Source organism: Gymnogyps californianus, chromosome 5, assembly GCF_018139145.2.
Source record: "Gymnogyps californianus isolate 813 chromosome 5, ASM1813914v2, whole genome shotgun sequence".
Lineage (NCBI taxonomy): Eukaryota > Metazoa > Chordata > Aves > Accipitriformes > Cathartidae > Gymnogyps > Gymnogyps californianus.
The window spans coordinates 65,270,456-65,286,018 of record NC_059475.1 but is presented as its reverse complement, the minus strand read 5'-3'; the positions used below and the strand labels follow the sequence as shown (position 1 = coordinate 65,286,018).

The 15,563-nt window shown below is 38.5% G+C and overlaps 1 protein-coding gene across 1 annotated transcript in view; it reads left to right on the top strand.

Moving 5' to 3' along the window:
• Positions 1-9,765, top strand: part of LRRC9 (leucine rich repeat containing 9) — a 44,287-nt gene extending 34,522 nt beyond the window's left edge. The window contains 2 exon segments of the mRNA XM_050897933.1: positions 3,876-3,942; positions 9,542-9,765. Coding sequence (XP_050753890.1) covers positions 3,876-3,942; positions 9,542-9,765 — 291 coding nt within the window.
• The last annotated feature ends 5,798 nt before the right edge of the window (positions 9,766-15,563 follow it).

The window sequence follows — 15,563 nt, the reverse complement described above, 5'->3', positions numbered from 1 at the left end:
ACTTTCACAGGGTATCTGTGTCTGATAATTTTTTATAAAAGTTTCAGAGGAACCTAATTCTCTTACCTCACGATGTTATTACATAATACAGTATTTCAGCAATGCTGCGTCAATGTTTTAAACTGTCATTTCAAAGTGCAGTATTCACCGTTATAACTTCTCTGTCCATCTTTTCTCGGTAAATGGGATTCTTGACACACCTGATTCCAATTTCTCCTCTTGCTGATAGTTACCTTCATAATTATTTTCAACTGTAATTTGATAATGCAACATCATATTGTCTTGTCTTGAAAGATACTATCTTGTCCCATCTGTGTCCATTGGAAATACTTTAACACAGATAACATTCTTCATTTATTGCTTTGCCCATAAGCCTGTTGCTTTGTGTTAGCTCACACTGTCCCTCCTCATCAAAGTACTCGTCTCCATCGCTGTGGTTCAGTCTTGCCTATCCCCATGCTTCTTCTTGAGAGTGAGGTCATGTCCTAATGCCTTGAGGTGCAATTGCATACCATGAGCTCACCACTGTTCTGGTCATCCACACCCCTTTTTCACTGCCATATTTCTACCTTTGCTACTCTTTTTGTTGAGAAGGGGCTCCCTGGACAAGCTACCTTGTTTTCCTCCAGACCTCGCCCTGAAATTCTCACTGACTATGAAACCAAAAGAAAGCTTCACAACAGTTAGGCATCTGCTGTGACCATTGTCTGTCACACTGACCAATTTTATTGCTCATTATTTTCTTGTGCTCACCCATCTGTCAGTCTGTCTGAATTCATTGGGTGTGCCTCATCTCATTTTACAGTATAAATTCACTGGAACAGAGATTTTTAGTAGGATTCACTGTTAGGTTTCCTAAATACAAGAATAACAGGAACAACAGCAAGGAGTCAGAGGAGGCTAGCCCAGCACGTGTCTCCTACGAACAGAAGGTTCATTGTCTCTGTGGATCTGTTTATCACTCAGACCCCACTCACTGAAAGAGTTTGTTGTCCCACAGCAGACCTGTGTTTTCTGTATCACAGCATGAAACTTCTCTGGAGATTTGTTTGATGAACGGAATACTTCCAGCTCAAAAGACTGCAGTATGCATTTTAACCATTGGTTTCCCCAGAAGGATCAATAGAGTAATGAGGAGATCTACAGTCTGTTCCCACTCTGTGTTGTGCAAGCCAGTTCTCTCTTCGTGTCTCAGTTTCATATTTATGGAGCACAGAAACAGTTCTTTTACACATCTGAAACATAAGTACTAAGGATGATGAGAAGCATCAGTACGATCGGTTTTATTCTCCCATCCTCATCAACCTGTCCAGCTTTTCCTCAAACCTCTTTGCTTTATAGATAAGAAGCACTACCAGTAGACACCTACACCACAAGGTTATTCTAGTCCAATTGTCTCCTTAAATTTTTTACTGCCATGATGCTGTCACCATGCCCAACCACATCTAAACTGTTGCTGAGCTGCAAATGCTGCTTGATGCACTGAACCTAACTCCTTTGCTGTTATCTTATGCTTCTCACACCTATGGGTTATGCCCTTATTGTATCCTTGTATAAATTTCTTGGCATAAATATTTTATTGTATAAATAAAGCCCTTCAGCAGGATATTAGCTTCTAGGTACTACCAGAATAAATGCTATTATTTGATACTGATATTAGTGGTATCTTCACTGTTCTGCCACATCTCAGTCTTCACATTGATAGTTGGTCACTGCTGAAACCAGATAGGTTAAAATCCGTGTACATTTGGGTTCTGTCTCAGAACTTCATCTGTCAAAAATGTGTTATCACAGGTCTCTGTCTGGCTACATTAATATATCTGTTTGTAGACTCAGGACCTTAGTAAGCTGGTGAAACACATTTTCCCACTTGAAGCCACACTGCTTGTATACAGAGTTCAAAGCACTTTTGGATTGAGTAATTTCATGTGTAAATGTTTTATTTCAAAACTGACCTGTGCTTTTATTCATTGGACATCACTTAAATAAAAACATGGCAGAATGAGTAAAGCAATAGAAGCATGTTAAGACTATATCTTTAGAGAAATCTCTGTTTTATATTCAGGTTCAGTGAAGATGTTATACCTCATTAGCTACAACAGAACTGAGCCATTTTCTCATTAGATCATTCAAGTGGAACAACACAAAAGATTTTTCAAGTTTGTCAGTTGCATTTTAGTTGTGCTTTTTAAAGTGCTTGTTAGAAAGCAAGAATTGAAACCGTATGGTGGTGTTTAAGCTTAAAAAGTGCTTTTGATCTTAAGCTTCAAAAGAGATTTTCCCAGCAGAAAGTAGGCTAGCACTTTATTTAGTACTGTTTTAGGTAGACACCAGAACACACTGTGTGTAATATTTTCTTTTTTCATGCTATTGATTAAATCTCTTTTAACGTTGTCACGGCTGAATTAGAGATGATTTACAGGAGGCAATCAATCACCGTTGTCATTGTACTGTACTCAGTTTTAACAAAATTAACAAATCAGCACAGACTGGCACACAGCCTTAAATCAGTTGCTACAAGAAGTGGTGGTCACAAAGTGAGACTTATGAACTACTAAGTATTTTTAAATATTATAAAGATCCTTCCAAAGCTGAATTTTTATCAGCCCCCTGCAAGCCATCCCCTGTAATGAGTTTACATGTGAAAATGTATTGTTTTCTATCTTTCTCAGTAAAAACAGCTTCAGTGCATCACAGTAGCTTTGTTCTTGAAGTTGTTACAATTTTGTCTCAAGCATTTGAGTTTCATAGCTACTGGTGCTTTTTAATGTACACAGCTTGCATAGCTTCTGTGTTTGACAGCTGATCTAGAAAGTGCAATAGTCAAATCTTAAGCTCACAACAGTAATTTCAAGAACTGATCCTACAGTTCTTTACTCACAAAAAGTTGATCATTACTGTTTATATTACTGCAAAACCAAAAAGACGTTTCTATCATAACGTGGTGGGTTGACCCTGGCTGGACGCCAGGTGCCCACCAAAGCCGCTATATCACTCCCCCTCCTCAGCTGGACAGGGGAGAGAAAATATAACAAAAGGCTCGTGGGTCGAGATAAGGACAGGGAGATCACTCACCAGTTACCGTCATGGGCAAAAGACTTGACTTGGGGAAAAATTAGTTTAATTTATTACCAATCAAATCAGAGTAGGATAATGAGACACAAATCTTAAAAACACCTTCCCCCCACCCCTCCCTTCTTCCCAGGCACAACTTTACTCCTGATTTTCTCTACCTCCTCCCCTCCAGCAGTGCAGGGGGACGGGAACAGGGTCAGTTCATCACACGTTGTTTCTGCCGCTCCTTCCTCCTCAGGGGGAGGACTCCTCACACTCTTCCCCTGCTCCAGCCTGGGCTCCTCTCTCCACGGGTCCACAGGTCCTGCCAGGAGCCGGCTCCAGTGTGGGCTTCCCACAGGGTCACAGCCTCCTTCGGGCATCCCCCTGCTCCAGCGTGGGGTCCTCCACGGGCTGCAGGTGGATATCCGCTCCGCTGTTAACCTCCTGGGTATCTTGCAAGTGTGTAAGCTTCTCACAACCTTTCCAGAGCTGGGAAATGTGTTTTCTGGAGGAATACCTATCTTTTTTTCAGTTCTTCACCCTGGGATGGATCTTCAGATTCAGTCTGAATCATTGATAGAAGAATTAGCCTTTCAGTGCCTTCAAAAGCTTTGGGTTGTGGGGTTTTTAACTTTATTAATCAATTTCAGTCTGTAAATTCAAGTTTTAACTATGCTAGGAACTGAAAGGAAATGATGTAACATTGTTCTGGTGAGGAAAATTAAGAAGAAGAAAAGAAGAATGAGTGCAGTACTTGATGATTGGCAGCTGGGCTGAGGCTGTGCAGGGAGAATATCCATGTGCATTTTGTATTACAGATAAGTCTAAGAACCCAGGAACTACAACAAATAATCTTTGAAGCATCCATGCAGAAAGAGCTCTTAGGTAAGCCAAAGGAGCAGCAACCAATCTTCTAAACCATTTGGTGCATCACAGTGCTACTTCTCGAACCAGCCAACTGTATCAGGGCAATACAGAAAATGCAGGCAGGTGAGGCTCTTACCAGCCCTAAACACTGCTGCTGCTCCTTTCCTTTTTTAGCGGGGGGTGTGCAGCCAAAGCACTTCTCTTCAAACATCGCTTTTCTTTCTCTAAATGCTGCTGTATTTTCTTTACCTCAGTTTCCAGATCCACCAAAAATGTGTTTACTCTCTTTCTTCTGATAAAACTTGCAATGCATCTAAGAAAACATCTAGACAACAATTTAAAATTTTGCAATTAGAACAATGACTATACTATAAAACAGAGCCAGCTGTTTAACAGAAATAAACTGGTATCTCCCAAATCCATGCTTAATCCTGTTCTATCACTAACTCAAGACTTTCCGGTTTGTTTGTTTGTTTTTTGTTACATGAAGTCTAGTTTTGCTTAGTAATTAAATATATTAAGTATGGAAGCAGAAATGCAAGGGTAAAGCTGTTATTGTGGTTAAATATATCTAATAATTGTCATACAAACAGCAGTATCTTGCTATTACTGACTGCCGGCAGCTGGAACGAGCTAGTATGTGACTGAATGCTACACCAACATGTCTTACTGTATCAAACGTTTCTCCACGACAAGGAAGTGAACAAACAGGTCTCACACTAGGACTTTTACATTTCCATCTTGATTACTAATATTTACTACCTAAAGAGATTCCGTCAAAACCAGTTGTGTAAGTCAGTGAGGTGATTCTTTCTGGAATCAGTATGCATAGTTGCTTTTTGTGTAAGATCAGACCCAAACAAGCATTTTTCTTAGGCTTATTTAATATATTATTATACGTATACACCATGGCATAAGCTATGATTTTTCCTTGCTAGAAAAATGTGTTTAAAAGCTGTAGGCCATATTTGCCAATGAAAAAGAGAGAGCTAATGAAGGGCTTGTTCCCAAAGGTGTTTCTCCACAACCATCTTCAACTGGTATTTACATATGCACAGAGGCGATAGGAGTAGTTTCCAAAGGAACATATATTTTTGGTGACTGATATCACCAAACCTCTAGAGGGGAAACACTTTAAATAAACCTTATTTAAACCAAGTAGTGCCATGCTGACTCAGATGTTACGGATTAGAAAGCAGTGGTCAGAGGAAGTGACATTCCTCAGCGTGACTGATGGATACAGAACTAAATTGCCCCTAGCCTTGATCCAAGCTGGCCTCTTCACAGGACTGGATTCTACCTTAACTGCATACTGTCCAGGATCCTTTTACAGGTACTTCTCTTTTACTTAAAAAGTAGGCTTTTCTAAAGCAGCATGTATGACTTTTTCCCCATCTTGTAGATTGATCCTCACACATTAAAAAAACACATGGAGGCCATGTATTTTTAAGGTAGATGAGATGCTATAGCAAGCATCCTCTATCAGTAGCTATGTTTGCATTTCCTCACATGCCACATGTGTTCTTTGATCTTTTCCCATTTCTCTCAGCCTGTTGTAACATTACAAAACTATGCATAGTGTCTGGGTGTTTCCAATTTAATCTTACTTTTTATTAAATCCAACGTGCTAAAATTAGAAGAACACCACAAAGGCACCCAGATAGTAAAAAAAAACAAAAAAAAAGTTTGCCTCTGATTAAGCAACAGTAGTCACATCATCCCAGGTTAGATGAAGTGATGTTTTAGGACAAATCAGGCCTTTTTTTAACCTTTCCCCTCATGGCATCTCTTCAGGCAGAGTTAAAGCTATTCAGGTGTTTTAACAGCCTAATTCTTACTTTACTGTGGTTAGATTTCTTTGAAGTATTATCTTCCCTAAATTTCTTAACTTAGATGATATTTGTAGCATCTCTTAGCATTTTACAGTTGTTACTGATATTTACTTATTAATTTCTATTTGCATTTTATTAATAATGAGAAATTCTGCACACAACCCTAAAGTAAAAATGAAACAAGAATGCTGTTACATGATACTTTTCATTATTTCTGTTTACAGGATCTGTCTTTAATCAGTACTTATTTTTTGAACTCCAGGGAAGAGTCACTCATACATCAAAGCTGGAAGACTACAGTAATCATTTAAGCTAAATTTATAGTTGCATTCCATCACCAGAAAACTCGTTAACCCATGCATTTCTTCCTTAATCTTTGGTAGTCAAAGAGTTAGTTTGTATGGTAATCTAAGTTCCACTTTGACTGTGCATCTGTGTAGGAAGGAAGATCCTACTTTCCTGAGTCCAAAAAGTTTTAAGGTTTTAAGGTTGCTTCAGGTCTTACGACAATGCTCTTTCAATGCCCAAAGTCAGCCCACTGTCCTTTGCTCCATTAATATTCATGGTACCGTGCAGCCATGACATTTCTTAGAACAGCTAACATTCAATTAACAATTTTATGCTAGTGAGCCACTACAGCATGTGGAAATGCTGTATGAAAATTAGCACTGGAGGCCACAGGGTGAGTGGTTGGTGGATGCATATTAAGACAGTTACCCTTTGGAGTTAACTGAATTTTTGTGCTAGGTTTATGTGTGACCTAGTTTATCATAACACTTGTGTATGATTTTTATTAGTAACTTAAATTTACTGCCAACTAATTTATTCAAGTGCAGTCTATGTATAATATATCTTTTTCCCTTAAAAGTTTAAAGCACGTGTATTTTTTCTTTGTTATGATCAGGAAGAGAAACAACCCACTTAGGAAGGCAAAGCTCTTAAAAGGCAGAGTTTCACCTCATTTTATTTCAAAAAGTAACAAATGAATTTGCTTGAATTTTCCCATTCTATTAGTGAGCTGGTAATGTGCTGTTTAATGTACAAAGACATGTGCTGTTTAATGTACAAAAGACGGAGTCTGAATCCTTGCTTAATGTGCAAATCAACTTCACTTTGCCACTGGAGTCCCCTCTACAGTCCCCTGCTTAAAACAGAACATCACATTTGTTTGCCTTTCTGAATATTAAGACCTTGCAGGCTTCATTTTGGTCAGTTTTATATATTATAGTTATAAATTATATTTCAATAGAAAGCAAAGTCTACCAAAAAGAGATGCTTAAAAAAAGATAATTTGGACCCGAATGGAAACACTTGTGTTTTAAGAGTGTTGGCTTTTTATCCTTCGATGGCACAAAGCAGTAGGCGGTCACTCCATCCATCAGCTGCTTGTAGATGAGAGTGATAATAAGATAATACGTTATTGTCTTACCAGTTCTTTCAGGTCACATTCTGGGACACATGCTCCCTAGTATGAGGGAGTACTGTTTTCATGTTATCACAACTGGAAGAGGGTTAAAAGCTTTCTCCTTATACAGAGACCTCAGCAAGTTAGATTGGAGTTAAAAGATGCAACAGGGTGTTTATGAACCACTAATGGCATATTTCTCTGCTCGTCATTTGTGAAGCACCTGTTAATATGGGGAATATGAGAGCTGATTTTCAGTAGGATTAAAACTAGTAAGACATTTAGGCCTTGCAGGGCTAACAGAACAATACCTAGGTATGTTTACAGATCTGATCCTAAGGGAATTCAGTATTTCATCTTCTTTGTAAATAATCTCTTCTTCATAAAACAAAAAAAGTTCTAAAAAGGCTTGTAGAGGGATGTACTGAAGTACATGGTGAAATCTTGGCTTGTCTGTATTAGCAGTAGATCTCCAAGTTACTTAAGCAAAGTCCTGATTTCATCCATGAAGGGCACATAATAAAGTTATTGTCATGGGAGTGCATGACAGGACTGAATATCATGTTATTAATGTATTAAATATGTATTATTATGATTATTACTTCTCTAAATTAATGGATTTTTTTAAAAAAAAGTCTCTGTGGTTTGACTTGGAATTGTTTCTAGCCTCTCCACACTAAATCAACCATAGGAGTCAAAAGAACTGTGAAAATTAGAGAAATTCTGGGAAAAAAAATCTTCTGAGTATTGCTCCACAGACTTAAGTGGTGTTACTGAAGTGAGAATTTGGCCATTTGTACTTTTATTTTAATACAGTGATTGTGAATGTATAATGAATCAGAAATATCAATTATGTAATGAAATTATTTAATTCAGTGAAGCAACCATTTATGCACATGCAGAATATCTGGATCCTGTAGGACTCAAAGAGATCCCTTTGGCTTGTTCTGTTTTCACTCACCCTGGTATAAATCAGCAATAAAATCTCAGAATTTAGTTGACAAGAAGTCTGAATTCAATATGATTCCTTCAGATTTGCACTGGAAAAACAGAGGGTAGAGTCTGATCTCTCCACCTTTACTACATAGTGGGTTGGTCTTTTTTCCAGGAGCTTTATGATCTGAATTAATTACTCTTCCTTTTCACTAAACTGGGAAAATATCATGGGTTATATGACAATGAATTTTAAGGTAAAGGTGAGGAAGAAAAAGCATAAGTATGTCTCAGATCAAGGTTTTATGCTGGTAAATTTACCGTGAAAGATTTTGTTTTGCTGTTCAGAAATACAGTTTTAGATAATCACAAAAATTGCCACTTTGCTATAATAGCTGCACTTACTGTATCTATAGAGCCTTTCTCATATATGTGTGTGTGTGAACTGATGCAAGGAATAGCAATGAAACTACATCTGAATGTAATTATGGGCTTTATTATTCCATCTATTTTTTTAAAAATACATTTCAATTTTCATATTATAATTTTTAAAATATATGGTTTGGGGTATAGTGTATAGGATTATATAGGGTTTTAAAAAATATACTGGTATACAAAACTATAAACATGTTATATATCTGCTGATTTCTAATAAAATTATAAGTATTTTAAAAGTAAATGTTGATAACTTACCATGTTACTATGAAATTAAAGTTCTTAGAAGACTTAGAGTACTATCTCTAATATAAGAGCTTACTTCCAGACTTGATAAATTTTTCATAGCACTCACTTCACATATCCGGTCAAATTAAATTACTGTGGTTTTTTAATTTAATAATTTGAGTTTCTATGCTTAATTGGGAAGCCATCATCAAATTTCTATGAATGATATGATTTAATTTTTACAATTAAGAGATTATTATACTCATACTTTTTTTTTTTTGGTTGGTTTGGGTTTTTTTTGTTTCTCCTAGGTGATTTGAAAGAGGGGTTAGTATTAATTATCCTTCCAAGTAGATGGCAGGCAGTAAGCGTGAAGATTGTTACCAGACCACAGACATCCCTGTTGGGGTCAGATCCCCTTTCTGGCTGGGAAGTCTCCTTTGTCTCGTGTGCGGTTTGCAGGACAGCCACGAGGTGTCTTTGTTGTACTGCTGATTTGCTACATCAGGGCTGCTGAGACATGCCAGGAGTACACAGGGTAACAGAGACTCCCCCCTCACTTCAGCCAGCTTATGGCAGATTTGCACCAGAATAAATCAAAGATTTAAATCCCATTCTTGAAATTTCAGGGCAAGGAAAGACCACTTGCAGTGTTGCAGAGCTCGACGCGGGTCTGTGAGAGCAGCGCAGCCTTTGGGTCAGATTCTTTTTGCTTTCTGATTAATTTGGAGCCCTGACTTCTTGGGAAATGGGTCTGAGTGTGACTGGTTTGGGTTTTGTACAGACAACTTGCATCATGTTGCACCTAAAGGTCGCTGCCCTGCTAGCAGTCAGGTTTGTTCATTGCAGGAGAGCCAGAGGGACCTGAACAAGGACACAGCGGTGTCAGGGAAAACAGTTTGTACCTCTAAGGTGAGCCCAAAGGAGAGAGCAGCACACGTGGAGCGGATGCAGGCAGAGGAACAACACAAAACGGATGAGAGCCCCTTAGGAGTGAACTGGTTGTAAAAGTAGTATGTGGAGGAAAAAGAAGAGTAGGACTGCTCATGCAGCATGTGATACTCATGGCCTTGTGTAACTGATCTCTGTACAAGGTCAGTCCCAGCCCTCCGCAGGTAACAACTGAATTTTAAGGCAAGACTTAACAACTGGCCTTAACTAGGGATAAGGGGAGAGGAAAGGGATGAGGGTGAGCTCAGCTCTCTGCAGAGACTGCTCAGTGCAGCTTTTTGCTCTTGTGCTCTCTGTGTAATTTTGAACCCTACAGAAAGCCCTTTGTATAATCCTGAGCAGAAATATCCTGTGCCTTAAAGCAGCCAAAGTTTCCTAAAGGACTTGGAGCTGCTGTGGCATGCTACCTCCATCTGAGATGGAGAGCATTGCTCTGCCAGCCTGTTACAGGTGAATAGCTTTCATTTCTGTAGGCTGTAAAAGCACAGTGTGGTGAATGTGAAATTAGAAATATGTGTGTACCCCCCATAGCTTTGCTTCTTTTTAATTCTCTGAACTTATCTGTGCTTGTGCGTAACATTCTTTCAAATTTCCATCTCTTTCAGGGATTTTAAATTCCACCTTTGCCTATTGCCAGGGCTTTTTTAAGTGCAGAATTTTATAATGGAAGCATATTTCTGTTTGGGGGACTAACTGCACTCCATTTAAACACACTTTCAGTCTCTCCTGTCTCAGCAAAAAATCTCCCTTGCGAATAACAGTATAATTAAAGACAGTTAAATGCAGAAGCACCATAAATATACAGGGCACTCGCATTACAAAGCTTTTAGAAGAGATGTCTTCGTGTCTAGAAGACATAGGTACAACACTGGAGCATGTATGTGAGTTCCAGGAAATACAGATTCAAGCGGTGAGAAGTTTCTTAGCATTCGGGTGTCGTCTCCCAAAATTAAGTTGAAAGATTTAAGAACATCTTGTTTGCTTTTGATTCACGCTCCTTGCACACAAGGAGTAGCACTAGCAAAGTGTGGCAAAGGGGTTGCAGCAGGACAGAGATAGAAGCCTTGAGGCTGTGGTCCTATTTCTGTGCTTCTGCCTTTATTAAACACTGCTTTTCTGATATAAAATTCAAGGTTATTATGAGATTCTCTAATTGATGTTGGAGCGCACAGGATGACGGCGGTCTTCTTACCCCCACTGACCTGTTTATGTTCATGACAAGCAGCTCCACCACAGTCTTTGCAGTGGGGAGACATTAGTGGGGTATCACCACTCCCAAACATGCCAGTGCAGACCCAGACGTAAGTGGTCAAACAGCCCACAGACAGTTCAGCAGGAAGACTATAATTACTTTCCTGACAAGAAAAGGGATAACCCGTCAAGTAAAATCCCAGACAAGGCTTTAAAGGCTTGCAACAGAGACATGATCGGTTCTTTGGCTGGATGCACCCAGGATTTACTTATCAATCTCTTCTGTGGGAAGAATCTCAGAGGAAAGCAAGCCTTCTTGGAGCATCTTTGTTGAATCTCACTCAGCAGGCTTACTTCCACTGACGGGTACGGAATTGCCTCTGCATACACCATTACCGAATTTGGCCCAGTGAACTGTAGTGGTGCTGCAGCAGAGAAATTTTGATCCCATACATACATTGAAATTGACGGGATGTTTTGCCTGATAAAAGGATGCAGGAGTGGCCCTTAGTTTTTTTCTGACTCCTGACTCTAAAGAACAGTGAAGCCCCTCTTTAGTATAAACACCATTTGCATCCAGGCTTGTTGCATACATTCCCTGTAAAATCCAAAATGAAAGCTTAGAGCCTGAAGAACACAGACAGATCTGCTCCAGAGGCCTCACTTCTGCAACTGTCCCCTGGGCAGAACTGTGAATGCAGGAGTCTTTGTCTATTGCCTTCTTATTTAATTTTGTATAAAGTTGATCGTCAAAAAAAGGCAAACAAAACTTTGAATATCCCCATCTGTGCGTGCATGCAGACATTTAAAAGGTACTGGTACTGCACCATTTCAATAGCTTTTGCCTGCAAAGTGTCACACTTTTCATCTACCATTTAATTCTTCTAAATGGATGTTACTCTTCTGCCCATTATGGATCTCCATTGCTTCTATGAAACATTATTTGCATAAAAGGAGCTGAATAATTGATAGAGGATGTGAGCAAGAGCTAGCACACAGCTTGGTAGGGGTTTGCTGGTAATCCCAGCGAGTCCAACACATAGCTCATAGCTTGTTTAATGGGATGGAAGCTGACAGGGTTTCCTTGTACCTCTGCTACAGAACTCAACGCTGCTGCGTGACCTCCTGGTACTTAGCTACTTTTCTTGTTGATCTCACTGCTCTTTTCCTCCATTAACGGGAGAATTCTTAAAGGAAGTGATACAGTATGCTGCAATTTGTGTTCACGTACACCATCAAATACTACCGCATTTGAGGGCTGGCGGGCTTATTCTATTGCTTTTATAAAATAAAAAGGAACAAAAATCTTAAATGGATCGTATTATTAAAGGCAAAGCCTGGGAACAGCTTTCATTTACAAGTTTGTTTGATCTTGAATTCAAACCTGAGTTTGATCTTGGGGCTAAGTAGGGGTTTTTTTCCATATTAAGATTTTTTTTTGTTGGAAAAAGTCTATTAAAACTGTACAACTCACACTACGCAGGTTTTTGGCTGCTGTTCTGTAACAGAAGTCTTATACTGAAAGTCTTCTGCATTTTAGACGTCTCCACTTAGTGAGATGACTGTCAGAATTAATATCTATATTTCTGAAAAGAGAAAAAGCCGTGGAAGTAATAGATCTTGTAAATAAAATGTTTGGCAGTTGTGTGAAAAATTATCTAAAAATAAACTAAAATCAAATAATTTTTCTTTTAGAGCTTTCCACATTTCTCAAGTATATATTTTTTAATGATAAGCAGCAGTATTAGGAGAGCCTGGAAACAGCTGGAACGATGAGTATTTTGTTTGGTGAGGAGCCGTCCCAGCTGCTCTGACAAGCAAGCTGCTATTTTCTATGTAATCACTTTTGATTCTAAAGCACTTGCTTTGCTTTTAACTTTGTGCAAATCCCTCTTGATATTTCTCTTTTTAAAGCAGATGCATTTCCATATGTCCATAAAAGTTTCCCTGACAATTCAGCATGCTGTTCAGAATGACTTCCCTTATTCCTGTTGGGTGATCTGTGAAATGAGGCTACTTTGTTTATTAAGTGTACATGTACATAATGTAAAACATACTTAATATCCTCAACCACCGCACAGATGTTTTTGTGCTGAAAGGACACTCAAAGTTTCGCTGATTTAATTAACCTTCCTTTTTCTCCCATTTGTAAAGCAATTTATTAAGAACTCCTCCTATTCCTGATAAATGGTATTCCATGGTTCAAATGTTACTCTTAAAAAGAAATAGTTTTCAGTAGTCTCTGAAGAGAAATATTTGAGAATAAAAAATATTTTTGTAAAACAGAAAATCATGAAAATAACTGATCCAGATACTTCAGTTCATTCTGCCATTTGCTTTCTTCAGAACTGTGCCTGATGTTTTTTGGGGAAAAGGCTTTCTGCAACAAAAAGCTACTGCATGGCGTATTTTGTTAATGTCTCAGTATTTTATTCCTCAAAATGCTTTACACATGCTTTTTCTATTCATATAAAAATAAGTAGCAAACAAATATATATCAGTAGCATTTTTAAATTTCAGCTCTTATTCCTTCCCATCAATTTGGCTGAAAACAGGTATTTGCAAACACTGGTAGCCTAATTTCTTGTGGCCTTTCATTTTTTATGAAGTGTTTTCAAAAGACTTCAATCAACCCTAATGGTGCGTTTTTAGTTAAGGAAACAGAATGGAGAGAAGTCAATTTAAGCTCCCCAATGAACAAGCGTGTACAGAAAAAAAGCCATAAATGGGTTTAGAAAACAGAGCCAGTACAAGCAAAATGCAGCAAGCAGAGCGCTCAGGGAAGCCAAGATATAATGGAAAGAGTAAAATACTGCAGAGCTTTTTAAACTATATACAATTGGAACAATGGACTGGACCCAGACATCTATGTTAAACTGTTAGAAGATAGGTGAAAAGCAAGCTGCAATTCTGTAACCGGGGCTAGAGAATACTAGAATGGAAGGGCTTAAAGCTGAAGCAAATGAATGTGGGGTAGTTTAGCAGCATAGAAATCAAGTCAAAATTGGCATATTTCACTGTTTAATGTACCATGTGAAGAACCATCTCCTGCCTTTCTGTATTAAAGGACTATTAGTACCAGCCTCCTTAATGAAGCTGCTTTTATGCCACCTGTGAAATAATAATACCTTTTTTTGCACACCTATTTTTACCAAAATACTTTAAAAGCATTGGGTAATTAAGTAATGCAGCCTCTGTGAGAATACATTATATATCTACAAAATATATAAAACAGAAATACACCTGGGAAACTATTACCCAGTGATTGTTTAATTGTCTCCCATTATTTAAACATGGCGTTAATAATACATATAACATATTTTTCCAAAGCATCGCAACCTCACTGGTAAAAGGGTAACTACATAAATATTAAAAATCCAAGGAGTAAAATAATTCAGTCCTGCTAAACCAGATTGATGCATTCGCTCGGTTGTCTGGGCCCCACCACTTCTTCAAAACGAACTACTGTACAGGGTACCAGCGATTATTATCACTTGTATCATAGCGTATCAGTTTATACTTCGCTTTTATGCATGCTTACAGTTGAGTACAATTGTTTTTAATGTCTGCCTTACAATATGATTCAATCCATTTGGGTAGCGTAATGCAAAGATTTCATAATGTACACAGGGATGAGTAGCACTAAGGCAACGAACATAGTACTCATTATTCTTTTAACGGGAATGTCAACAAGAAGAGGAATTAGAGAGGAAATCGTTGTAACTCCAAAAGAACATCTGACTAAGCACTACAGATGACATGTTTTTTCCCTTTTTATCCTCTTCATGATCCATAAAGCAGGATTTTTCCAAAACAATTAATTTGGTTGCCAAACCCTTCTTAATTCTAAGGAGATTTAAAACTCATCTACTTGGAGTCTGTCTCATGGAGCTAGACCCGCAACCGGATTACAAGCTATTCCATCATATGGCTGTTGTTAGCCCAGTTGCTGCTATGTGGTACATAATTGGACTGTTTAAAAAAAAACCAGAAAGAAGACATATAAACCTCCAAGTCTTCTTTACACTAAGCCCACTGGCACCTCTGCATTTTATTATTTGTGTTACTTTCTCCTCAAAACTTCTTCCAAGTAACCTTGATATACAGTCCCCAAAATAAACATTAACGCTCGAAATGGAACAAGCCAGTCCACAGCAATGGGCATTCCAGTCCTACAGCAAAACTGAGGTTTAAGTTAGGAAAATGGCTCTTCTTTGTCTCTAGTGTTGGAGAGCATATGGCAAATTTCCACTTAAGAAGAATCTTGATTTGCAACACAAACTAAGTCCCACATTAATTCTTTTAATTATTGTATATGTGTGTGCTTGTGCACACACAAGTAGGTGTTGTTTTGTTTCTTTAGAGAGAATCAGTGACCTTAAAAAGGCCGAGGCAGACTTAAATCCAGATTCACCCCTTTGTAACATCACTGACTTAGAGCTGGGGTCACGGTAATGTTTTCTTTCTCTTTGCTGGTGGCGCACAATGTTCTGCACTTGATCTTTTTCAAGCCAAGATAGGGCCAACAGTTAGATAATGTCTACACTGATAGCTGTGGTCTTGGGCCTCTGATGATCCAAATCAGAGCCCTCCTGAATACAACACAACCACCATCTAGCCTTTGTGCATGTTACCTTTATGTGGGAACTATAGAGGCCGTGGAG